The 27,118-nt window shown below is 41.7% G+C and overlaps 1 protein-coding gene across 4 annotated transcripts in view; it reads right to left on the bottom strand.

Moving 5' to 3' along the window:
- PARVB (parvin beta) overlaps window positions 1-27,118 on the bottom strand; it is a 50,603-nt gene that overhangs the window by 4,298 nt on the left and 19,187 nt on the right. For all 4 annotated transcript variants that reach the window (XM_027693565.1, XM_027693568.1, XM_027693567.1 and 1 more), the window contains exons 2-12: window positions 26,813-26,902; window positions 24,603-24,673; window positions 17,475-17,577; window positions 15,764-15,904; window positions 15,007-15,122; window positions 9,990-10,048; window positions 8,204-8,223; window positions 7,320-7,381; window positions 6,007-6,075; window positions 4,303-4,404; window positions 2,274-2,346 (exon numbers count right to left, since the gene is read on the bottom strand). In XM_027693565.1, the coding sequence (XP_027549366.1) occupies window positions 2,274-2,346; window positions 4,303-4,404; window positions 6,007-6,075; window positions 7,320-7,381; window positions 8,204-8,223; window positions 9,990-10,048; window positions 15,007-15,122; window positions 15,764-15,904; window positions 17,475-17,577; window positions 24,603-24,673; window positions 26,813-26,902 (906 nt within the window). The remainder of the gene's footprint in view (window positions 1-2,273; window positions 2,347-4,302; window positions 4,405-6,006; window positions 6,076-7,319; window positions 7,382-8,203; window positions 8,224-9,989; window positions 10,049-15,006; window positions 15,123-15,763; window positions 15,905-17,474; window positions 17,578-24,602; window positions 24,674-26,812; window positions 26,903-27,118) is intronic.

The following is a 27,118-nucleotide window of genomic DNA, read 5'->3' as shown; positions in this document are numbered from 1 at the left end:
CTTCACTGTAGTAATTCTAGTTTGCCATTTTCCTAACTTTCAGACCTTGTTATGATTTTGTTTGCTGCCTTAAAGAGTACAGAGTATGAGATGCATCCTCCCTGTGTGGGCTATTACAGTGTTCCTTATTGATCAGTGTCTAACAGGCATTCCCAAAAATAAGCATATTCCCAGCCTCCTGTTTCTTATTTTAGGATAAAACATGCACAGTCATAGCACTGCCAACAACAATGAATAAAATGTTAACTGAAAGTGGCCATAAATCATAAAAACGGTTTAAAATATTCCATTAATTTAAAACTTTCACACTCCCTAACAACCTCATTAGAGGCTAATAAATTAATCCACTAGAACATAGTCCTGCCGCAATAATTCAGCATCAAGTCCTGCTGCAATAATTCAGCATCAACTCCTGCTCCTGGCCCAATCTACTGAATTTTGCTGGAAAAACAGAGACTGGGAGATGATGTGCATGCTGCTATTTTTATTTACACCTGTACAAAGACAGGTGTAAATATTTAACAAGGCCTCTTTCTTGCAAGCACTGCAGAAAGCAGTGATTCCAATTCAAGAGGCATTTACTGTCCAATTCATGCTGAAGGACATGGATGTACCTGACAGGTTTTCCAGGCTATTGCAGAACAAACAATGGATCAGCAGGGCATTAACAAAGCACACCACACACAGAATCTTTTGCAGAGCCTCAAAGTCTCTACCAAACTGAGTTATTGTTTTAGGAAACACAAAATACATGGCGGTACTGACTGTCAAGACAGGATTCCATGAAACTCTGGTGGCAAGCCATAGCCAAGATGTCACTGTCCTCTCCCACAGGAGCAGTTTTCCAAGAGCAACAGTCCGTTTTACAGGCAGTTCCAGCCACCCAGACATCCCAGGAGCACACTCACTCCAACAGCTGGGAACCACTGCTGCTGGGAATGGGGACATGCAAAAGGGCAAGGAAAACACACAGGAGGCTGTCCATCCTGCAGCAGCAAAAAGGAATGATCTGTGAGCACATTTGGCTCTCCAGCTTCTATTAATAATTAAATCTTTGATCAGTAAAGCACTTGAAACATATTCTGCTGCTTATTGAATCTACACACCTCGTCTTGAGCAAACAAAAGATCTGCTATAGTGTTCTGCCATTCCTGATAGTGTAAGGATATAGGGAAGGTGGCCTCCTCTGTTAGGTTCAAATGACGACAACAAAACAAAATGAAATAAAAAAGGACAAGCTTTAAACTAAGTCAGTCTTCTCCTAGGTTTTTAACATTTTTCTCTCTCTAAAAGGCTTGTCTAGCTTACCTGGTCTCCTGTTGCATCTCCTTAACCCTCCCACTCAACAAACTGCCATCCCTGGCCGTGTATTCCTATTTCACCAGCTTCCTTTTCTCCTCACACACCCACTGACTGAGCTCCAAGAGTCAGAACACACCTTTACCTTCCCAAGTTAGTGTCTTGTTTCACAATATTCTTCAGCAGCACCTTTCATCCCCAGATTTAAAACAAGATACACAGGCATTTAATATTGTCTTTTGCCCCACTATAAGCAGCTCCACTATTTGTTAATCAATTTATTATCACCACTTTGTCTCATTTTAAGTCAGAGTAAACATTTCTTGGGGGTTCCTCGTTTTTCTTTGTTCTGAGGACGCTTCTAAAACACACACAGTTTGTAACACCAGGCATAAGAATCCCTCATTTAGCAGTCATAAAGTTTTAATTCCTCTTTTCATCCCTAGTGCAAGCAACAATGCAGACCTCATCATTAATTCATTTCAAGTTTCAGAGACTTTAAAGGCAAAACTCAGTTTTTACATGTTTCAGATCTGACTCCCACGTCCACATAAATCAAGGAGATAGTTTGCTCCTGGTTCTCCAAAAAAAAACCCTCAAAAGCCTTTCAGTTATCTGGCATGGAAATCTGATCACAGGAGCCCAAGCCAGCACTGGCTCTAAGAATTATGAGAATTAGACCATAAAAAGCTTTCTGCTTGGACTGTTTTGCAGAACACCATCTGAATTTATAATATAACACTGAGCAGCTCTTGAATGATTCACTAAAGCCAGACTTGGACACCTCAGTGAACCCATTCCAGACAAGGAACACGGGTAAGGATATACCCCAGACACGGGCCATGAATCCTTTGGAAAACTGTCAGGGGGTCCATTTAGAGCTCCACTTTGTGGTACCACTGCTCCTGTCTCCAAATGCACTTGAAATGCACCTGCTATTGTGTATTCATACACAGTTTAAAGCATGTCCATACCTTCAGGGCGAGCCTTTGGTTTCTTCAGTCCTCCATCCTGCATCAGCTCAAAAGCAAAGGAAACATTATGGACCTGAAAGAGGTAAAGTGTTTAGAATCTCACAGTTATACAGGCATTAAAAACCTTTACTCAATTTTTAAAAATGTTTTATTCTCTCTATACTTCACGTATAAAATGGCAATTCTGTTTAACTCAATATTAAACACTGACACGTTTAATGGAAAGTACATATGAGTGAGTAAGAAATGAAAGCTTGTAGGGTAAATATTCACTTTTGATAGAAAGAAAGTAATTTCAGATTTCCAAATTCAAGTGTAGAATTGTGATGGGTCCTACAGGAACTGAGAAACCCCATTAAGCCCCAAGCTCAGTCTCCATGGCAGAGGCCAGAGAGCTCCCAATAACCACTAAAAGATAGGGACAACAAAGGAAAAATGAAAGTAAGTAGGTGTCTTCTTTTAACCTCTCATTTGAGGAACAAATAGGATTTAAACAGATTTGCATAGCAGATTTCTTGTCCACGCTCACTGAAATTTAAGCAAGGCAATTTGCATTATGAATTCTGTGCAGTTTTGTTACTGCAAGTGACAGTTCTGGAGATACAGAGCAAGGGGGGGGGAGATTTAATTACAGCCACTCATCTTGAAAATCAGAGAGTTATGCACACAAAGCTCCCCTACAACAAGGAAGAAAGGCCACTTTCTTTCACTCACACTTATTGTTCAGGACTTTATTATAATCTCTTTTTACCTGCTGCAGGTCCTCTTCTTTCATTGTGACAAAACCAATCACTTTCAGTGTGAAAATACTTTATTCTTTCCCAAAACCACAGTGCCTGCCTCTCCTTCTTTGATTTACAAATCCCCATCCCTCAAGGCAGAGTCTCCACCCAAACCCACAACATCACTTTGGAAGCACTTACTAATCTTTGTGAATTTAAACCATTAAGAACAAAATTGTAACAGGACAGGTGCTGGCTGCAACTCAGCACCCTGCACTTCTACAGGGGCAAAAATTCAAGATACTGAGATAAAAAAAAAAAATTAAAGAGAAAGCTATAAAGGAGAGCTTGTGTAAGATGTAATAGATAATAATTTTCCCACTGCTCTACCCAGTTCCTGTGCAGCATACAACATTCAGAATGAATCAGTATTCTGATACCAGGCACCAAACACACACAGATGCACATTTATGTCCAGGAGCAACTGCAGACAAACTTTTGGGTTCAGATCAGCTTCAAAACATGTTACCTGTGAGCACTCAACATCCAGTTTCTAACCCCATAACAACCAAAGATCACGGCCCAGGTTCCACCTCTTCTACTTCATACATTTACATAGCAAATAATCATATTTATTCATTTGGTTTGTAGGAGCATTCAATAAACTATCACATAATACTATGTTGTTTTATAATGTTACATGTAAGTTATTTTATTCCATAAACTACAGGAAAAGAACAGGTATTAGGGAACTGATCCTGATGAGATGAGGGGGCAGTTTTAAGGGATGACATCCTGTGTGACCTTGGGAAGAAGCTTTACCTCTACGTCAATCCCAGGACGCAGCTAAAGCTGAGCTTCCCATATCTCATCTTTTCTCTTTCCTGCCTGTTTACACAGAACATAGAGGACCAGGCATCAACTCTGCTGTCTGGCACTCAAAACCACTTCAGGCAGTACTACAAGCTAAAAAAAAATCACTTTGATTATGCCAAGTACTCTCCAGTACAAAGCGCTCATTACTGATTTATTCATTCTGATTATTCATTTATTTATTTATTATGTGTTGTCTGATGCTAGTGACAGAGTAGCTTTCTTCCTCAGCTATTGGGAATTTGCCCATTCATTTCACAAACAACTTTTAGTGGTTTTAACTGTCAAGTGTCACAGCCAGTGCCTCTTTGCTACAGCTCCTGGAGAGAATATACCAGGTTGTTCTGGTTTACCTGGCACAAAGGGAAAAGATGCAGCAACCGGAAAATACCACGTGATAACAATGCAAAAAGAACAATGGAGTTTCTACCCACCTTCTGATCAAAACTTTCAGGTGTTAGGTAGAAGTTGTGAAGTGGAACAAAATAGTCTTCAAGGAGACCCATGAGCAAGACCAAGTAAACACCATCTGCAAACTGAAGAGGAATATTGCTGACATTCCCAGGAGAAAGAATCTGCTTGTAAATAACAAGGAGAACAAAGAATGCTTGGCCCAAATTACTTATTTTGATTTCTACCCCTGTTTTTTGCTGGCACAAAGATGTGAGATGGTTCAGGAGTCACCAAGTGATCCTTTCGGTCATAGCAGGGAATTGTAACAAGCATTTAGGGCTTTGTTTCCTCTGCTCCCTGGATTCACCTGTCTAGGGTGAAATCACCAGTACAGCTGAGCAAGAGAAATCACTTTTAATTTCTCAAGAGCCTGTTGACAGAGCTGCTCTCTTTTCTGTTCTCTACAGAAAAGGAAAATAAACCACAGGAGGCTTTCTCCCTACATCTGGTATCACAATTTCCCCTCCTCTCATTTCCTGAGCAAAACAAGGAAGCCCGTCAGCAATTGTTAGAGCATTAACCCTTGCAAGACCATATTTTATTATAATTACTTACATACAGTAAATAGCTCTAAGCAGAAAAAATTCAAAGCAATTCACCTGGGAGTGATCTACAATTAGTATTCCTCAGTCGTGCAGAATATTTGGTCTGAATAGGCAGGGACTGAAAAAAGATCTTCTTTCTCTTCAGCCAGTTATCTATTTACTGCGCTACTGAATAGTTTAGGGTGGGGTTATGTGTGTCTGTCTGTTCTTGCTTTCTTCACATTCATTTTATTTGTTTGAGGAATCTTGCCAACTTCTCTACAGTATTTAAGAAAGCTTTTTTATTAAAAAAAACCAACAAAACCCAAACGTCCTGGGAAAACATGTTTTCAGATTAAATACTCCCAGTCCTATTACCACAGTACCTGGTAATTTGAACAACAATCCCTCTTAAATTGTGTGTGTTGGACATTCAAGTCTTTGCCCTTAATCAGAGCTTGAAATTAAGTCTCCCCTGTCACAGGTAGGAAGCTTAACTTCATAAAAGAATTTTTTTCCCCCTAAAATAGGTTGTTTAGAGTTTCAGCAAATATTAAATAATATCCTACATACTTGGCAATACAATTCAGTGCTGATACCAGACAGGATGACTCCTGACTGGCTAAGGGGGGAAATGTTACGTATTTCTAACAGGTTTCTCACTTGTGATCCACATATGGCACATGTGACATCCTCTAATATTTTCAAAAATAAATTGCTGGGTACGCCTTAAGGCCTTAAGCTACAATTTGTTGTGGCAGATCAGATCCAGTCACCCCCTTACTGCAGCAAAGCTATAAAATAGCAGTGAATGAATAACTGGTATTATACCAAGCCAAGCTCAAACCAATTACCCACACTCCTGGTATAATTCTTTAGATGCTGTGCTTTTTTGCTGAGACAATAAGATAACCATCTCTCCACAGTTCAGTGAACTCTGGAGAGAAGATCTGCTTCTGCTTAGCCTGAAAAATTGCCTAATTTTATGTTTAAAGTGAGAACTACCCCACTGACACCGAAATCCACTCTTACTTAAAGTTACCAAGCATGTCATTGCTGCTCCAAGACTCCATACTTTAACATGCCCAAAGAGAAACAGTTCCATAACAAGGTCTAGATATGCAATTTACAGATTACACACAAAAAGACAAAGTCTCCTACCTGAGTTTCCAACTCTGTTACTTCCAAATTCAGTTTATTCAAGTGTTTGTTCACAAAGGTGATCAAAGACTATGAAAGAGAACACCAGAGGCAGTGATTCAGACACCACACCACGTGAAAGGGTTAACTTATGACCTTTTCAGACCTTTTTTAATGATAAATATGATAAATATGGGTGTGGGCTGTTTGCTTTTGCACAAATAAGTACATAAAACTGAAAACAACTCAGTCAGAGTCATTTTTGTTGCACCACGTGCCAGAACTCACCAGATGGTGCTATCACACACAGCTCACTGTACTAGCTTTCTGAGCACACTGAGCAAACTCTAGTGACAGAAAAATAGCTGAGATGACATCACTGCTTGGAGATGAAGCAAGCAGGAGCATTCCCTGTCCACAGTAATCTTTTCAGGCTCCTGGAGAAGCTCCACCAGCTGGGAGCAAGGCATGAGCAGCACTGAGCTAAAAGTGGCCTGAGAAGATGCCAACAGCACACACCTCTGTTCCTGGGGGGATGTGTGCAGATCAGGGAGAAAATTACAGTCAGTCTGGGATTTCTATTCCAGGTGCAACATCCTGCTCCTCCAAGGCAGTTCTGTGCTGAGGTGCTGAAGCACTGAGATCTGCCACCCCGCTCACACCACTTCCAAAGGGACACAGAGCTGGGTGTTAACACTTGAAAGAGTTAACTTAGCTCTCTATCAACTTAAAAACACTTTTCTAGAAGACACTTCAGACTGGAAAGATAAAATCTGCAAGAGACTTCAAAGCATTACTGTAAATGCACACATCCTCTACTTCATACAAAGGGAAGGGACAATTTACAATGCTGATCTTTGCACAGTTCTAATAAATAGCCATGCTGGAACTATTTGATGGATCAACATGGAGCCTCTTCCTTATGTCTTCCCTAAAACAAGGGCTGGCAGAGAGAGATAAACAGCTACATGACCCCTCTGCTCTGTCTGACACCAAGAGCCACATCAAAAACAAGTCTGGGTAGGTGTGCTGTGAGATGATGCTCAGCCCTGGGGAGGACAAACCAGGGGACCAAAAGAATTAGTGTTCAGCAGAAGAGCCCTGGGACAAAAGCAACTCTTCTCTAAAAGCTTTGCATTTAGCAAACTTATTTATGGGTGAATCACATCTCAGGGTGCTGTGGAAAACACCAGCTGGCTTTGAAACAGTGCCCTTTGGGGGTAACTCTTCACTCCTCCAGATTCCCCTTCTGTTACTTGCTGGATGTTTCTGAATATCTTTCAAAAAAAAAAAAAAAGCAATGTGGAAAATAAAACTGGGATTTTATTTCTTACCTTTTTGACCACGCTGAGTTTGTCTGGTGCATGATCAAAGAGTGTGTCAAAGGCATCACGCTCTGGTTTGAGGGGAAAAAGAAAATTAAAATCAATACAACCCCAACAGCCAAGTGTGGGAAGCAGGTTATGTGTCTAAAGCTTAAAGGTTCTCCTGAGAAAGCCACATAATAAGAGACCCAAGCTAAAAGTTACCACCCTGTTCTGGTGTTTAGCTAAATGCCAGAGCAAACTATGCTGGGAATTTTAGAGGCAACTGAAAATAAACATATCATTCACTGATTTCCCTTTTTTTGCCATTTGTAATTGGAACACAAAATATTTAGGTGAAAGAAAAATTAAAATGAAACACAAATTTTGACTATGCTCCAATCCTGACTTAAACAATAAGCTATGACTGCACCCACCACTCAAAGTCAGATATTAATTTGGTTAATTAAAAATTACTGGTAGTACCTGTGACTTTAGTAAAGCTTAAGATTGAACTCAACTGAACAGTATACGAAGAGCAAAGCTCAGCATGAAGATTTAAATTATGTTGGGACCTTCCAAACATTGTAAAATAATATCTAACCCAATCTATGTTTTCAACATAGTTTTTAACAGCTTTTCCAACTTCTTTTTATTTACAGCCCACATTTTAATAGTTTTCTGCCGTTAAATAAACAAACACATTTATTATCCAAATTTCTTTGGTATATTGAGATATTCACCCATAAAGCCCCCTGACTTTATTTATTTTCATGCCCCCTCAACACATTCCAACCCCCATGGAATTGCTCAACCCGTTGCCTTGATCTGCTGAAAGAAACCAGACCAGACGTCTGTGCCTGACACAAATAATAATAAAAAAAAATAAATATTCAGTCAACTTTGTTACTCACCAAATCTTCCCATCATCATCCTGCAAGTCAGAGCATTCAGAAACATCAGGTTAGTTCATGAATAATCACTTTGAAAAGACAAGAGCACGGGCTCAATAGGCCTTTTCCTGCAAGATTTTTTCTGCTTTTCCCAAGGGCCAACCACTCCTACCAAAGCCAGGAGGCTGAGCATGTCACAGACCAGACCCAACGTGCTGCAGGAATGTCCCCAGAACACCAGTGATGCCAGGGGGGCACATTTGAAATGAATGGAAATGTGTAATTATATTTTACACATCATTATATTTTACACATAATTATACTTTACACATAATTGTGATTTCTTATCCGTAACAATTTTGATGACGGAAGGTGAATGAATAAATGTGTTTCTGTGCACATTTCCCACAAATACAGGCAGCAGTCACTAAACAGCTTAGAAGCACAGTTGTCTGTCCCACTTTAACCTGTTTTCTCTGAAGAAAGAAAACATACACCATATGCGGATACTATGTAGATAAAACTGCCAAATCTGAAATATTTACATAGCCAGTGACATCAGCAGACATGTGCAGATGTTTATCAGCTGAGAATCAGGCCCTGATTTGCACAGAGGAATCTGAAAGCATGCAGTGAATGTTGGATTTTGCTGATCACTGCATTTTCCACAGCTATTCTTGTATCTGGGCATGCAACACATTAAACAGCAAACCTCTTAATACTGTGTAATATTAAATAGCTTCACAAAATATATGTATAAACACACATGCAAATGTGTAAACATCTTGCTAAAAAAAGTGCCTGAGCCCCAGTCTGCAGATTACATCTTACAAACCACATCTGAGGGAGAGGACAAGCCAAACCCCATTGTTCAAGAGCACAGGAGTGAAGGGAGGAATTCTGGCCCACAAACCCGAGGCAGAGCTCTGATCCTACAAAAAACCCCCACTATGAGACCTTTAATGTCCACGCAGAGACGTTATGATCTCATTTTTGAGCGTTTCCATCTGAAAGATCTTCCCCCCCTGAGCTCAGCCACATGGTACTTCATTTATCTTCAAAGCCAGGGGAAGCTGAGCCAACTCTACAGGGAGCCAATACTCTGATAATCTGAGGGAGGGCTCATGTAAGCCCCTCTTAGATGAGTTGCCTTCAGGCCACGTGAGGGAAAATCTCAGCTTTCATTTGCAGCCAAAATGCGTGTCTAGCCTTCTCCTTACAAAAAGGACTGTAAAAACATAAAGCAAAGTGCTCTGGTGCAAAAAAAAGTGGGGAGGGAATGGGGTTTATTTATTCAGTTTGGTTTTGCTGAGCTCTAGTCCTGAGCTGAAAACAGAGATATTTGACGTACCTCTCAAAACTGAAGTGACACCCCGTTTAAAACACCCTTACAGTTTTCATAGGGTGTCACTTCAGTTTTGAGAGACAGGTCAAAGAATTGCCTTTTGTCAAACTAATTCTTCCCCAAAATATCTTCATTAGCCCTTCACCTGAGAGAGAAAACAGTACTGGGCAGAAATCAGTTATATATATATATATCTGCCTCCAGAAGGCAGAGGGGGAAAAAACAGCTCTCAAAAGTCACTTTCCATTAAAAGCTTCCATGACATAGGAATTTCCAGAGGACACTTCTCCTTTGTAATGTGTTTCCAGAGACCAAGTCATTTCTATAGAGTTAAAAAAGCACCACATTAAGGGACTTTGTTAATTTAGCAAGGACTGAGGGGAAGATTAAATTTATCTTTCATCTTTATAAATTTGGTCTCACATCAGGCACCACTGACACACCAAAGGGCTTCGTGCTTACTCTGTCGTGGTCGTCAGCTCCTCTGAAACATGAGTGGTCTGCAGGAGGCCTTCACGTTTCTGGAAAGGAAGACAGAGTTAAAAACTTGAGAATTTAGGAAAGGAGAAGCTCCTTAGGGGCCCTGCAGCGTTCAGAATGCTCAAGGAGAAAACTGGATGAAGCACACTCCCTCAAAGTTCTGTAGAGGGAGAGGTGAAACTGCTGACAGAGGAGGACTCACTCCTGGGATGGTGGCATTTCTCAGGCTGGTAGCCAGATGGATTTTGGGAAATGCATATATCCATCTGTATTTGCAGCCAACTAACTCACTAACAATCCTCCTCCAGAGACCAGAGTCAACACTGTGCCTGGAACACAGTCTGAGGGAGTTTGTCAGCCCCATCTAAAATCTCCCAAGGGATTTGAACGTTCAGGTCACGGTGTCAACCAGCAGCCTGACACAACTGGCAGCCTGGCTCTCCAGAGAGGGGCTGAAATAAGAGGGATGGCTGCCCCCAGACCAGGGGTGTGCTGGCAAAGCTCCCCAGGCATGAGGGTGGCTCTCACACACCTGACAGGAACACATCCTCCAAGGAAATGCAGGGAGCACACAAAGCTCAACCAATTTGATTTTACAGCAAATTGTATTTGCTACACTTGGTCTTCTCTCCTTGGGATAATTTTCTGCATGAATAAGGGGTCTCCTACCCAAGTGAGAGTTAGCAGATGGTGAGAATGAGTTTCAAAACAGCTCAGAGGCTGGAAGTGCTTTCACCTGAGTGAGAAACTTGCTTAACACCTCTATGGGTTCCTTTCAAAACTATGGGACACAGCTTTATGCCTGTATGAAGGAATTTCTTTCCTCCCTTCCCTTCCCTACACTCAAAAAGCTGACTCAAAGAGCTCAAATCTCAGCAGCCATCTAGGAACCAGGGCTGTCAGAATGACTTATGGCAGGGTTAATAAAGCTTGAGAGCTCAGGTAAGCAGGGAAACCACCCCCCCCGGCACGAGCTCTGTGCACGTTTTCCACTTCAATCTTTTTCACCAGCTGAACCCCAAGCGAGAACTTATCAAGGGGAACAGCTTTGAAGAGAAACACATCCTTCCCCAGAAGCAATCCAAGAAATAAAGACCAAAATCCAAAAAGCCAGTGAGAAGAATCCCTGCCCTCAAGATGAAGGCAGGGCGGCTCTCTCAGGGAGCCTGGCTTGCAGCACGGGGGGAGCTGTGGTCTCCTGTTGCTCTGCTGTTCCAGCTCCGTGCCTGACTGGGCCCTGGGCTGGATGCTGCCAGCTGGCCATGTCTCCATAGCCCCTCACTTCCCTATCATCCATATATCTCATCCTGGGAGTGGTGCCAGAAGGGCTGGTGGAACGAGCCAGGATGACACCATGGATGGAAAAACGAGGAAGCTCCTGACAGGGCAGTGTTTTCTCGCACACAGAACAATGTTGTCTTTGTTCCATCCCACCACTTTATGAACACAGGACCTTCCAGGCACCAGAAACCCAGGGAGAAGATGCTGCAACCTGTGAACAAAAGCTCAGCGAGTGGTGAGCAGGGAGTAACACCTCCAAATGCTGGGTAAGGAAGAGGAATGGATGCCAACATCGACTTCCCAGCTGGTGGAAAAGGCAGCATTTCTGTGGAGCCCCCTCTGAGGCAGCTGCCCACACAGCAAGCCTGGTCCCCCCGGTCTTGCAATCCAAAAGCAAATGTCATTCTCAGATAAAACTTTGATTCCTTGTGCCAATGGCACCAGACACATTTATTCCTCATCCTGCCTCGCCTCTGACCTTTCAGCCTGCAACTCAAGACTAAAAGGGAATTACTGTAAAAATACCTTGGATCTCCCAGCAGCACCAAGGTGGGCCATGCTGCAGTTTTAAAAATGAGGATGAGGAAAGCCAAGTGCAAAAGGCAGTGATTCCTGAGCCTTGCAAAAATAACCCATACAGTGAGCCCAAAGGACAATTTCTACACTTAATTCTGTGGACTGTTTTGTTTTTCTGAATTAGGCTATTTTTTCACCGTGCAAGTTTACATTTCAAATATCAGGCAGCAGAATCAGCTGGAAGGAAAAAACCTCAGGATTCTGGGTTCTCACTGGGAGCACACGCTGAAACCACGAAGTTTCTTTCCTCCCTGCCCTCACTGAGGAAGGCTGGAATTACAGGCATATGCTGAGTGACACCAATATTAAAACATGTGTCATCTTAGACTCTTAACTCAGCACTGAGAGTGGATTTTAACAGGATTTTAAGTGGAAGGCCCACTTACACCCTTGTTTTGCTGAGACATTTCTTGCGTAACTTGGGCATACGCTGCCATGGTTACACAATTTTCTATTTCACACAATAAAACAGCAAGATAACTAATTCTGGAGGTTGACTTCAAAAAGGCTTGAAGTAACTACGTTGCAGGAACTCTGCTCTTGAGTCTTGCTACATCATGGTGCCCATTATAAAACAATAAGAACAAAAGTGTTTTTCTCCTGGTTTAGTCTTGTAGTTGCTCTGTGTGAAATTGAAAGACAGACAGGTAGGGAAAGGTTTTTCCTGGCAAGGGAAGGTAAAACAGAAAGTCCTCTCCAAAATGCTTGTGAGTTCCAAGACTCCAAATCAACTATTTTTCATTAAAAAGGAAATACAGCACCTTAGGAAAGTCTCAGTCTGTCACCTCAAGATGCTAAGAGAATTTGAAAGAAGGGCAGAATCACCACCCAACTGTGGAGATCTGGATAAACACTTTCCATGTTGGACAGTGCTGCCATAATATTATTTTATGGAGAGGGACAGTAAAAATAAGAGAAGAAAAAGCCCACAAGGTCCTAAGGTGTTCTGCACTGCTCTGGGACGTGGAAATGCATGTTCTGCTAAACCAGAATGACTCTTCTTTTTGTAGTGCCAGCACAGTCCTCCAGGGCAAGAAGCACCTCAGGGATCTGCACAGTCTGAGGAGGGCTCAGCAAAGCTGATACTGATAATCCTTAATGTCAAAGTTCTCCATGAAAATGAGACTTAACTAGTTGAGCTTCAGTGTGGGTGTGTTCTTGCCCAACACTCCCACATCTTGCAGGGTTTTCTTGCTGTGGGTCAGTTCTGCAAGGCTTACAAAGAAATCACTTAGACCATTTATTAGTCCCCTCAAATGCATCTTCAAGCAAGAAAAGGCATCTAAATGACAATCTCTTAGAGCAGACACCTTATGTTAACTGTGATCTAGTTTGACAGAACCTTAATCACTATTAGGATATGTAATAAGAGATCATCTAACAATAAATTGATAATAAAAGTAAGAATCTCAGTTTTCTTCCCTGGATTAACTTCATTACCATTCTGTTTGTCATTAGTATAACAAAGGCTAAATAAAATCCATTTAAAGAGATCCACGCTGCTGAACCAGCATATATTTCAATTTACCAAATGTGAGATAAAAGCTATTGTTCCAGAAGAAACATGCTTCAGTTTACAGTGTGCCTTGCTTTGCATTTAAATAAACAAAGCTGAGGAGCTGTAAGCTTTTCCTAGCAGTGGGTTAGGGGGCTGAAACAAGCCTCCTCTTGCACAGGGCCAGCTGAGCAAGGCTCACAGCCAGTGTTGCCAAAACCATCTCCAGGCTCTGAGGTCCATGAGCAAGAGCTCACAGCCTCCTGGCTTTAAATTAACTCTCAGTGTACCAGTGCCCCAACTCCTCCAGGCACTCCCCTGGGGACACAGGTGTTGCTCTTTCCCTCTTCCCCACTTTTTGTCAGTCCTTACCTCATCCTGCCTTCACCTCAGCCCTCCTCACTCTCAAGGGTAGGGACTCTGGTGAACTAGATGCTCCCAGAAGGTGTCTCCCCTATGACCCCCCAATAGGAAAAGAGGTGACAACACCTTCTCCACAGCCTTCCCTCTGCTGCAGAGGTGGAGGGGTCTGAAGCCTGAACTATGGAGGCTTTATTCTCTACCTATAGGGTTTTCTCTGACTTAGCAGTGGAGAAGCCACTTCACAGGGTTTGAAAAACCAGCTTATATTTACATGTTCCTCCTTATCTTTCCAAAAGAAATTTGAAAAGAAATCAGTCTCCTATTTACATTCATGTTACTTTATAACTAACTCACCCTTTCTTAACACAAAAGAACTACTACAGCAGCCTAAAAGCAGTTCAAAATCACCTCTTCAAGATAACACATACATTTATTGTGATCCAGGGAGCATCCATCAGTTCCTCATTTACGTGACACCCTGTCCCTCTAGAGCATTCAGGCAGGCAGCCTGGAAAATGCCATTATTTAAATGTAAAACAAAATGAGGCTCTTGCCTAATCAACCATCCTTGTGAGGGACCCACACTGGCAGAGCAGAGTCTGAGATCACTTTATCTTCTTTATTCTTCAAAGGAATGGCACTTGCAGAGCCTGCTGCCAGTGGCTGAGCCTGCCTTGGGACCAGAGGACTGAGTGCCAAGGCAGAGAAAGGAATAACCAGAGGAGTATCTAGGGCAGGAGGGAGGAAGTCAGGGTTGCCTAGGTCAGATCTCTTCTCCATATCTAAGGAAAGCTAACAAAAACACAAAGACTGTGAGAGGAATAATGAAAGTCTATTAGGCATGCCAAGGAAAACAGCATGTCTAAGTCTGCACATGAAGTCATTGGGGGAAAACAAGACCAGCAACAGGCTCCCCAGGCTAGGGGGATTCTACGTGCTGAACTCCTTCCTGTGCTGCTTGTGTTTCAGTGCCTCCTCCATAAAAAATGCACGGCAAAAAAAATTCATTAAAGCGACAGAAATTACAGGCACGAGGCTCTCTTACACAAAATCCCATTTTTACCTTGCTGTTGCAAGCAAATGGTGGTCCCAAGCATGTTAAAGAGTGATGTTCTCAAGAACATGTGTAAGCACATGCAATGCAAAAATGCGTTCCCAGGACAAACAACTGGGACACGTGTTTGCTAAATGGCAAGAGATCGGGGACAAGGGATGGGAGCAGCCCAGACCTGCAAAGCCAGAGTGATAAATGATGATTTTTCCCATTAGTTTTTCCATACTCACCCTCACAACCACCACTTGCACAGACACGTGTTCGGGCAGTCGGATGGGAGCCCGGAAATGCATTGCCAAAGCCACCAGCAGGTGAAGAATGGAAATCAGGTTCTTGCCATGGATTGCTGCAGGGAACAAGGAAAATGCAGCAAATAAAAGAATGCTGAGGCCTTATTTTAAACAAACATCTCTGGGGACAAAAGGCAGTGGAAAAATGCCTTTGGTGAACAGTTTTTTTTCTTTTTATGCTTCTTCCCCTTTTCCCTAAATTAGTAATACCTGAAATACAATTTTGAAGGTAGCAAAGCCTAGATTCAGCCCTTCCTTTAAGCTACATGCCTAACTTAACAAGTCCAGACCCTTCAGCTCCCTCTCTGTCAGTGAAGACAGGCAGCCTCCGTCACTGTACTGGAGGATACTGGAGAAAACTGCTTTTTGCAGACTTTGAAGTGTTAACACGAGCTTTGATGTCTGTAAGAGATGAAACTCTTTCACCATGTGGGTAAAGGGACTGCTCAAATTTCATTCTCACTTTTGGGTTTTAACAGGCCATGCTGGAACAGAGGGCTTGAACAAGTTACCTCAATTACCCTACAAACATGCCTGTCTGCCCTTAAAGGCCAAAGAAGAAGGTCAGAGTTACAACCACAAATAAGGAGATAATTTTTAAAACCACACTGCACCACAGAGAGTATGATCAGCCTATTGATTGTCATCCCCCTCCTTGCCTGGGAAGCTGAGACAGAAAACACAAGAGAGTCCTTACAGTCAACATTCCACTTGATTGTCCAGCCATGGGGTCGGAGTAAATCATGGACAGCTTCCAAGACCGTCTGCAGCTTTTGTTTCTGACCAATTTCAGACTGTGTCACTTCTGCCACGTTCAGTTTACGGTCAGCCAATTTTTCTGTGTTTGAAAAAACATCCAAAAAAACCCAAAAAGAACAGGCAAAACCAGATTAAACAAGGTCCTGGGTGGAAATAACAAGCACAGACCACTGGGCAGAGCAGGACTCCGCTACAAGTTTCCTAAGGGAATTATCTTCCTCGGAAAGAAAACCAGCTGAAAGTAAAACTTTGATCAAAAGCGTGTCAGTTCCAACAAAAATGTGACAAAACCGAACATGCTCATCAATCAGGTGTCAAAAGATATAACAACTTTCAGCCACGCATCAAGTTAGTAACAGTTTTAATTGTACCTCCCAGTTCCTTTCACTGCTGAAAAGCATTTGGCACGGCACAGCCTTCACTAAACAAGGAATCTGTACAAGTTTAATGGACTCGTTAATTAGGACAAAAAATTGGGAAATATTGTGTGAATATTTACTGCAGCTTGCTAAGCTTTATTTCAAGTTAGCTGAAGGTGTGAATTTAAGGTGAAGCACACTTTGCACCCTCAAACCCTCAAGAGTTATGGACTCATCTGAGCCACAGATTTGTGCTGCCTTAGTGGAACTAATTCAAGGGAGTAAGTTGGTACAATCTTGTCATGTCGTTGTCACTTCATGGTTGATTACTTCCAAAAACGAACTAATGCAGGAAAATCTGTAAAACGACATCAGTAAAATTTCTATTTTTGTTTCTGTAATATAATTATTTGTGGCCAAAGTCACAGAGAAGTCTCTTCCTCTGCACTGTGGAGCCGCAAAGACACAGCAGTTGAATTTATGTAAAAGAGAAAAGAAGGGAGCTGAGGAAGGGGGGGGTGGAATGTTCTTCCAGCCATCAGAGCAATGGGAACAGCTGATTTCTGTTCTCCCTTCACCCTGAGGAAAAGTCATCTCTCTGGGAGGTCAGGACTGGTTGGACCTATTCCAGTTATATCCTATTCCACTCTTGAAAACAAAAAACATACTTCACCAAAACTGTTTTTACAAAATGGGATGGCCTTCAACTCTAAAGATGCCTTCAGAAACCTCTCAGAGTTATCAAAACCTACTGCTCCAATAATGGAAGTATTTCTGCTCTCAAGTTCAACAGTATGTTTCTTCTGGGCATTTCCCCTAGCTGAAGATAAATATTTATTTCTTTTAAAGTGACAGAGAAACAAAAGCACTCTAGTAGCCCAGACAGAAAAGACTTGGAGGTTATCAACTCACAAATACTTTGAACATTTTGACTGTTTCTATGAACCTAAAGTAGGAATTTTTTATCAATATCTGAATAATATTAATGGGAAAAATGTTGCTTAGTCAAGATGCCTTTTAATCTTTTCTAAACCGACTACCAAAACATGCAAATATTATTTTAAATTATTTTAGATGTTTTTCTGTCAGTCCATGAAACCTGGGAATTCTCTGGATTTCCTGCTTTCTCAGCAGATGGAGAAGCTAACAGTGCAGCTATCACTGAAAGAAGGTGTATCCCTGGTGGGGTGGTGTGTTACTGCACAGCCCTGCTGCTCTCTGCAGCTTTGGAAGAGATTAATTTTGGGCCCCTTCCAGTTTTTGGGGGCACCTTGTCTTGTGTGAACTCACCCAGCAGCTTCTGCAGCACCTGCCCATCGTAAAGGTCCTCCTCGAGCTGCTTGACAATGATCCTCTCCTCCACTAGCACATCATTAATCCAGTCAATCAAAACCTGGAAGGACAGAAGAAGGAGGCAAACATCTAAAAATAATGACTGAAATACGTTCCTTTCATATCATCAGGAATATAAAACACAGGAAGAGTAACCATAAGCTTTTCTGTTTCCAAATAAGACCTGAGATAAAAACAACAGAGTAAAAGCATCTCTTTGTCCCTTATGATTTTTAATTCAGGTCTTGACAGCATGGCAATTTTAGTGCCCTCTATTTTTCCTCAGTAGAACATCTCCCTGTGGCACCAGTTCCAAAGCAAATAACAACAGGCAGCTCTGCAGCAATAGCCTTTGGTGGAGTCTGTGTTCTTCACGTCCCAAAAACCTGTTTCTCCATGAACAGCAGACCTGCCAAGAGATGCCAACAGTCCCATGCTCCTACTACTATTTATCTCCCTGAATATATTTATCTCCCTGAATAAATGTGAATAATGTGCCAGAAAGAAGAGTTTCAGAAGGGACAGAGTGAACACTTCTACAAACAGGAGCTCAAGAGGCCCACGAGCTGGATTTCTGTCCTTAGCAATAGCACAAGGCATTTTATCTTAAACTGGTGCAGAATACAGAAATCCAGGATTAAAATCTTGGTCAAACTGGTCCAATAACCATCCTACAACCTATAACAGTCCCAATATGCTGAATACCATAACTGTGATAACCATTCAATCCCCTGCAAAACAGGAATGAAGACAGAGAACCTTTAAAAAGGAACTGAGTTAAGTTTTGCAGGTGCCAAAGATAATAATTTCCAAACAGTCAAAGGAAAAATAGCCTCTGTTTGACGCTGGCAGTACTGCTTTCCTCCAACTTATTTGGTGGAAAATTAAATTGCTTTTGCAAAAATAATATAGTTCTGTGGGAAGAGACACGGTGTTAATTCCTGCTAATTCCTTGGTTCTATAGGAGGAGGAGAATATTGCCAACCACAGACATGACAAACCCCTTAACTAGAGCCACCTAAAACAATAAGCTTCACTTAAAAATTCTGCAGTTTTTAATTTGCTTCATATAAAATTGAGGACTCTCTAAATTCATTTTCTGATTAGACACCACGCTTTTCCCTCTTCTTGGCAGCCACGATCACGAAGAAAATGTGGGGGTTTAATACACAAAAAAGTGCAAAACAAAACAGTAGACAGTCTTGCACTGGAAAACATCCATCTTGGGAATGCTGTATTTGAATATATTGGTTACCAGGACATTTAAATAAATCAGGCTGGCTACCGATGTTCATTCAGTCTACAAACCTCAAGGAAGTTTTTCTAGGCACAGAAAAACTGTGTCCACAAAGTGTCCACCAAGAAGTTTACAATCCCAACGTGAAACACTAATGCCATATCTTTAGTACTTCAAAAACACGCTGAAAACCCGCAGGGATGAAAATCAGCTCTAAAAATAGTAAGCAACAGTATGTAATTGGCAAATTTTAGCTGGGAGATGTGGCAATCAATCAATTCACTGATCAGCATCAGTGCTTGTGTGTGTAAATCACTTTGGCCCTCTAAAAATCTCAGTAATAAAAATGACTCCTCCTAAGAGCTTTCATTGCAAAGAAAGGTTTTCTGGTAAGTTATTCACTATTCAATATCAGCAAAAGAAATGCAAGAAGTTGCAGCCTAAATAAAAGAGTTGGTAGAGCTCTGCTCTGCAGGTGGGGAACCACGACCACATTAGCAGAGGAAACTCCAATCACCTATTCCTGTATTTTTCAACCTTTTCCAAGGGATAGAAGGACAACTATGGTAAAGGGCTGGAGACAGACATGACACAAGTTAGTATTACCACAGGTGGAAGACAATGAGAAGCACAGTAACATTTTCACCTCAAAAAGTTCCCCAGAAAAATGAGTCCTAAATAACAAGACAGTTTCTCGTCCCAATTCCAAAATGATACAAGTTTGACACACATACACATCCACAGAAAAGCAACTGAAGAAATCAAAATCCCAAAAGACTTAGGTCTGCCGTGAGATTTACTTCTCAAAATTATCTGAAGCCGAGCTGAAATTATCATTTGATAATCAGATCTCATTACAATTCCTGTAAGAAGAGGCTGGAATTCAAGAAGTCCTCAAAAGCCTCGTTAAAGGAAGGCTCAGGATGCTGAACTACTTGAACCACTAATTAACATTTTATTTTGTCTGTCTCGTGCTAAATGGTATTGAAGCCAGAATCCAGAAAATGCCAAGGAATTAAAAAATAGAAGAATAAAACTCTGGAAGTACCTTCTAATGTGAGACCCAACATCCCATTTACAAGAGTGTAGGTACAAAGAAATCATGAAGTGGCTTTGGACAGAGGGTGTTAAAGAAGGGAAATACTTACACTATGTGGTATTTAAATCTTTCACAAAAATTTAGCCCTGAAAACTTTAGGCAAAAAAAAAAGTACATAAAAGAGACACAAATTAAACAAGGTCTAGCCATAGTTATTTTATTCTTTTACTATTTTAGCACACGGATGTAAGAAAAATATCCCAAAGAGCATTCTAACTTCTTCAGTGCACAGAGTACAACTCCAGCTCCACTACAAAAAAATGAATTTTCAATTTATATTTAAAGGAAAAAAAAAATCCATTTTTTTTTGGTAACAGCCACTGAAGACTGGTAAGTGGTATAATTAAAAAAATCCCAAACAAACCCCCAAAATTTGCTGTGACACCTCATGATTTCTTGATTATGTTTCATTAGGAGCCTGGAAAGATCTTTCTGCACAGATTTTTTAACTTTTACAAAGGAAATAAAGCACCATGTTGCTTATTGAAATGAAGGACATGCAGAAATACTATGTGACTCTGCTCACAGAAAGTCTCTTTGTAGTGTCTCCTTCATGCAAGAGCAGAAAAAACAGTCAATAAACTGAATGTCTAAAAATTTAAACAGCTTGATACAGGCCCAGAGAAATTGGTGGGGAGCAGACAGAGAGTTTTTCCTATGCATGAAAATATGTTTAACTGCACCTCTCCTTCTGGAGAAGCCACTCCAACATCCCACGTGATTTTCAATGCACCTGAGACTCAGCTTCCTGTTCAGTACACGGAAATGTTTGTTAGGTCACTTAATTTTACTTCACAAAAAAGCTGCTTTTCTATATAGTGTTTGGGATTAGCAGTGTGGTTTTATAAACACAATAACCATGACTGAAATGTCACGCACATCCACACTCCCACAAATCATTTCTGACCCCTGTCAAGTGCTCAGACACAGATGTTTGTAATAAAATGTCCAACAGTGCTTTAAATTCTCACACATTTCTTTATTGTATCGTTTTTCAGATGAATCCAAGTGTCTGCTCACACCAGCCACGTCATATTAGTGGGCTGAAGACTGGAATTGGCCACGAGGCAGACAGTTGAAACAAAGGAGTGCTGGAAATCCAGCAGGAAAAACGAGCCTGGCTAGGACAACTTGTTTGTTTAGCTGATGAAAGAGGGTTTTTTTCCATCAAACTCCACCAGGTTTTGTTCTACAGACTGGCTGCCCCTGGCACTGAGGGGAGTTCAAGGGTAGAAGGACCCCTCAGTCACCACTGCACACATGGACAACAGGAAAAACACCACAAAACACATGAACACATCTGGAACAATGGGAAAACAGGAAGCCCAGTCACCAAAAACAGCAAAGAAAGAAAACCTTGGTTTCAGTGACCCTCTTCCCCTCAACTTCTGGGGAAATTAGGAAGCAGAGATCAAAGCTATGGAAGCTTGACTGGCTTCAGGGTTGAGCAAGGAAATTACTATTAAAAATTCATATTTTTATGCCTATGGACTAAGCACAAAGCACTGGCAGCCTGGAAACCAAGAGAAGGCTGCTTCTTTCCAAAAGAGTATTTAGGAAGCACAGTTTCATCTGGGCACATGTGAAACCCTTCCAAAAGGACAGTGGCATCTTTTTGCTTTCCTCTTCACCTCAGCAAATATCAAAAAGCCATAAAATTAGACATGGAGGTATCCTCTAGGACACTGAATATGTTACCACAAGTGGGAATGTCTACTCATTTCAGGCAGCATGTACAGCAGCAGTTTTTGGATCTGTATGAAGTTTAGATGAGGCTTTAGAGGCCAAAAGTTGTAGCAGTATCAGCCAATCTCACAGAAGACTTTGTAGGGAGGGAAAACATCTGGCAAGTGTGACTTGCTGCCTTTTGTCAAGGCACTTTCAGACAGGACCCAACTCTTGCAAGCTGCTGCTCTAAAATTTTGTATTCAATCAGTAGAAGCTCTTTTTTGTGTTTTTCCTACTGAAACACTGAAAATGAGAAACCTCTAGGAAATCTGCCAGTTCTGTGAAATGCTAAAGTATCTTTTCAAAGTCTGTGACTCAATTCCTACAGTTTGTTAACCCAATTATGTTTAGGATGGCAACCAGCAATGAAGCTTTTTGAAACTTTTACTCTTCAGCCATATCTGAACCAGGAGGAGGAAAAAAAGATTCCCTCCACCTTTACACACAATACAAAAAGAAACACACACAGAGAAACACACACCAAGGAAAGCACACGTAGATAAGCAACTTTTTTTTAAAGTATTCAAAAGAGAGCCAGAAGAACCCCCAAGCACTCTTTACAATTAGTGACGTGGACCAGCCAGAGGAACTTGATATATTAATGGAAACCGAATTTTAATCAGATTCACAATAATATATAGAATAAAACCCTGACTCTGAAGTATAAAAGAAGAAACAACATATCACAGGACATCTCTAATCACAAAACAGCCCAAACTTATAATTCAAATGCTTAGTTTAAGTCAGTTGTGCATTTGGCAAATACTGGTCAACGAGGACATGAAGTCACACATTTCAGACACCAGAAATAGAGTATTTTGTGAATAAAATATTTACACATGTATATATAAAAATAAAACCAATAACTCATGCCTTTCCCTCATCTGTATTTTCACCTTTAGGTCTGTTCAGCCACGTACCAAACTTTTGACTACACACAGAGCAAATGGAGTGAGGAAGAAAAGGCTGCTGGCCACAGAGGGAAATTAGCTGAACACTGTGTCCGCTTTTAGAATATTGTCCATGATGGTAACAAACACCACTTCCAGGCATAATGTTTTTCATATGTGCAAGAAGACTTAAAGCAGGCACTTTTGCATCCTCAGCTAAGCAGCCCCCAGCAAGGGGATTCACTGTATATTTGCTTTAATAAGAGTGAGGAATGAGGCTTTTGGTTGTGTTTTTCTTCTGCTGCTCTCTCCACGTTACCACACTGCTACACAATCTGTGTCCCTGTCAAAACCACTTCCCAACGCCCGATCCACAAGGCACATAATTCCTATGGCATGAGGTTAGCGGGAATTAAAACAACATTTGGTGGAGACAAAGGGATGCTAAAGCAGCACCAGCAGCAAATATCTGTGCTGCTTCCTTGTTCTGAGATTCTCCTCCCCAGCTGCCTGTAACTGCCAGAGCAGACACACTCAGAGTCAGTGATGGCAAACCCCTGGCACATCTGACTCCGGTGCTGAAAGGGATTTGGGCAGGCACCAACCAAACCAAGCCACGCTGCCCAATTTCCAAAGGCATCAGGGCTCTGTGGCTGCTATTGACACATTCTTCTCTGAGGGGAAAAGACAGAGGGAGCCACTTTGAACTGTAACAACATCCATCTATTCAAGTCCTCACTCCTCTCTGGTCCGTGGAGATCTTTCATTTCAAGCTCTGTGGGGCAGGCAGTCTTTTCTGCTGGCTCTGTGCAGCAAATTACTTACTTGGGGCTCTTGGAAAACGCCATTAGCCACAGAAGAACAGAAAACAAGGAATAAATCGCTCATTTTTTTGCATTATCCAAACTCTGTAGCATCAACTAAGTTCTGCCAACATAATTCAAACCTCTCCCCGCCTTGGAGATTCACACCAGCACAGTGTGAATTCACACTAACACAGCTGAATCTCTGCAAAAACTCTTAATTGCTGAGAGGTACGCTGATAATTAGCAATTACCTAAATTACACAGGCTCTCCACAGGATACATCTCTCCTTTGAGGATGATCCCAAGGAAGCAATCTCCAGTTCCACTGCCCCTCTCTTTGTGCAAGTGCAAACTGGCCTGGTGACCCAGAGCCTGGCTCTGCAACGTGCTGTAAGCACTCAAGACACATTCTCAAGTGCTGCTCTAGCCATGGACTTCCCTGCTCCTGAAGCTTTTCAGGCTTTTACTCTGAAAAAATATAACCTTGCTGGACTATGACATCTGGGCAGGACTCACCAACTCTTATTAAAAACAGGAAAAATTCTGATTTAAAAGCAATTGTGATCTCAGTGTCAAGTCTCCTGCACCACAGAGTTGATCTGGTTCCTTCACTGCAACAACTCCTGTTCAGCTGTATTATTCAAGATAATATCACTGCTCCACTTGCAAAGAAACCACATTACATGTGGGAAGAGTGATGCAAGACCACTGCACCTTTTGAGAGAATTAATGGATTTAGGTGCTAACAAAGAAAGAATGTGCAAATTCACTTCATTTAAAACCACAATGTATTCCAGGTGAATTAGAATAACCACAAAATTTGAGCACAGCTCCTTGCTGAACTCAGTTTGATGTGGTTTTGTAACCCTAAAGATGTTATTGCAGTGATAATAAGAGATCACTGGGCTTGTTTTAAAGCTGAGCAGTTTGCTGAGGCGTTCTGTCAGCCACGCGTGTGCAGTCAGGGTGCACAAGGATTCCAGAGGGGAATATGCCACAGCTCAACCCCTGTCTGGAGAACAGAAGACACTACCCCAAATTTTCAGTCCCACCCAGATACAGCTGTGTTGTTGTTTCTAACAAAAATAATTTTTATAATTACTTTAAAACAATAAAGAGAAAGTGTAGTGGGAAGTAAACTGACGCCACAACACAGGGCACTCTGACATGTTTGTGTCTCTCTCACTGTTGCTTTCAGCCTTACCTTGTTGATGACCTTCACCTCAGTTTTCACAGATACACTGCAGTAACAAGCTGCTGTTTAATGTGGTTCTGATTTTAAAGGTTGTTAAAGGTTTGAAGGAGGACAAAACATTGATTTCCTACCTTGATCAGCTCTTTGAACTTGGGGTCTTCCTTTGAGTTGGGGTCAATCATGGTGCGTTCCTCGTTCTCCTCTGCCCAAGGAAAATGGGAAACCTCAGTGAGATCAACTCCAAGCACACAAAGCAACAATTCCTACTCATCGAGGGGCCTGTCAGCTGATGGACAAGTGACAGTGCCCAGTCATCATCTTAGCAAGGGAATGTCTGATGATCAGTGTCAGGCAATTTTAGGGACACACAGAAAGATAACAAAGCCCTATTTCCCTAAAATAAGATTGTTTCCACTGGTCACCCCTGCTCTGTCCTGCTTCAGGAAAATCACTGTCCTCATGTGGGGTATGTTAATAATAACACACCAAAAAGTGCAGTCAACTACTTTTCTCCTTCTCCTAGATTTGGATTTCACTCCTGTTTGAAAACACCTGTCCCAAATGACACCATCTGAGTTAATGGCACTACAACCAGTGAAACTGGGCTGAGAGTTTGTGCCTCCGTTCTCTGGCTCCCTGAAGCTTGGTCACACGTGGCCCTGAGTACAGGAACTTCTTCACCTTTGGAGAAATAAAATTACCCCACTTTTTATCAGTACTTGTGTATGGGGGAAGAACATAAAATAAGATTTTGCAGGTGTGAAGTCTTCTACTTCCGCTGCTGAGATGAAGATATGTGACAAGTGCTCTCCAATGGCCAGAAGGACAAGTGTGAGAGGCATGAACACGAAGAGTGATTTTTAAAAGGGATGAAATGTTGGTAACAAAATCCACTTGAGCTCAGTAAGGCTAAAAATCAAACCTTTGGCAGAATTACCTTCACAACAGCACACACGGACATGTGAGAACCCCCTAGGAAATCTGCCACTTCTGTGAAATGTTAAAGTATCTTTTCAAAGTCTGTGACTCAATTCCTACAGTTTGTTTGCCCTAATTATGTTTAGGATGACAGCCAGCAGTGAGGCTTTTGAAACTGTTATACTTCATGGACATGTTTTTATGCTACTGCAGATATGGATACCAGTATTTAGGACGCAGTTGGAGCAAGCCTCTTATTTTAAATTCTGGTGCTCGCTTTTAAGTTGTAGGTGTCTCCCTGAGCCCTTCATTTTAGCTCCCTGAGTAGCCAAGTGGGAGCTGTGATCCAGGTTAGAGCTGCTCCTTTCAGTGGCACTATACAACAGGAACACTGTGGCAGTGGCACAGCTTTCCAGAGAGATCCACATCTCTTCAGCTAAATTATTATTTATGGACCCCATGGACTTATCTTTAACTGAGTGTAGACAGGCCATGTGATGTCATATTTTCCTACTGATTTCTCAATTCCTTCTACCATGACAACAAAGGAGGGTGTTGGTATCACCACTGGTCAGGCCATTGCCACACTTTAAATCCCGACCATGACCAGCCTGAAGTGACTTCCTATGGCAGAGCCAGACTTTGCTGCTGTAACACAGGAAACATGACATTCCAGACTGACTATACCATCTAACTGGTTGCCTCAGACTTCACCCACACATTTGGGTTCAGTATTTTCCAGGGCCCCTAACTATTATTAAAAAAACAAGACCCTGCTATCTGAACACTGAAAAATTTCCATAAATCTATGAAAAACTCTTTTGCTGCTTTTTTACCCCCTGTTCCTTTACTTCCCCATTACTGCCTAGGATGAGTCAAGCATTCTATCACAAGGAAGTGACACCCACTACACACCCAAAATACTGTTAACCCTGAACAGTGTTTGACCCACACATGATTCACCACAGAATCCAGGCTGAGGTTCATCAGTGATCATGTCTCTGCATGACAAGCCTTCAGGAGTGGTCCTGCATCTTCTAAACTCACACACAGCTCTAGTGACATCCAGAAGAAACCACTGGAGACACCCCTGACAGACAGACACACACACAGAGCAGTCAGCACTTTGCCCACGTCTCAGAAGAAAAGTACTTTGCATTTCCTCCTACTCTCCTAATCAGAAAATCCGAAATGACTAACACTTTTCTGGTTTTAATTTAATTATTTGTCTCCGTGACAGCTTGCTTCAACTAATTCTGTAGATCAAGAGACAAATGGCCAGGGGAGACAATAAGTTTTAAACACTTTTTGCTGTTAAATTATGCTGTTGCTCTTGGGGGGACTCAGAGAGGTGGGATGGGGATGGACACAGGAAAGAGTCCACAAACTACCTTAGTCAAGGTCTGTAGCATGAAAACTTTACCTAATAGTGTATCTTCTGGATGGATGTCCACGGTGCTTGGGTTCATTGGTGCATTGATAGCATTTTTACCTTCTTCTTGGAGGTCACTCACTGAACAGAGGGGAAAAAAACAGAGAGAAAGAGTGTAATAAATGTAAAGTTGGTGGACTGGAGTACTCATAGTAAAAGAAAACATCTGGTAGATCCATTTCAAAACAGGACCACAGTTTATGGCATGAAGAACTGCAGCCACAGTGGAAAATAAAATCAAAGGAACATCCTTTTATAGCTTCCCATTAAACAGAGCTACCACACCACTGGCTGGAA

This window comes from Neopelma chrysocephalum, unplaced genomic scaffold (genome assembly GCF_003984885.1).
Source record: "Neopelma chrysocephalum unplaced genomic scaffold, ASM398488v2 Primary Assembly neopelma1_92, whole genome shotgun sequence".
In the NCBI taxonomy this organism is placed as follows: Eukaryota; Metazoa; Chordata; class Aves; order Passeriformes; family Pipridae; genus Neopelma; species Neopelma chrysocephalum.
Note: the sequence above shows the minus strand (reverse complement) of the source record. Positions and strands in the feature narration are given on the sequence as shown.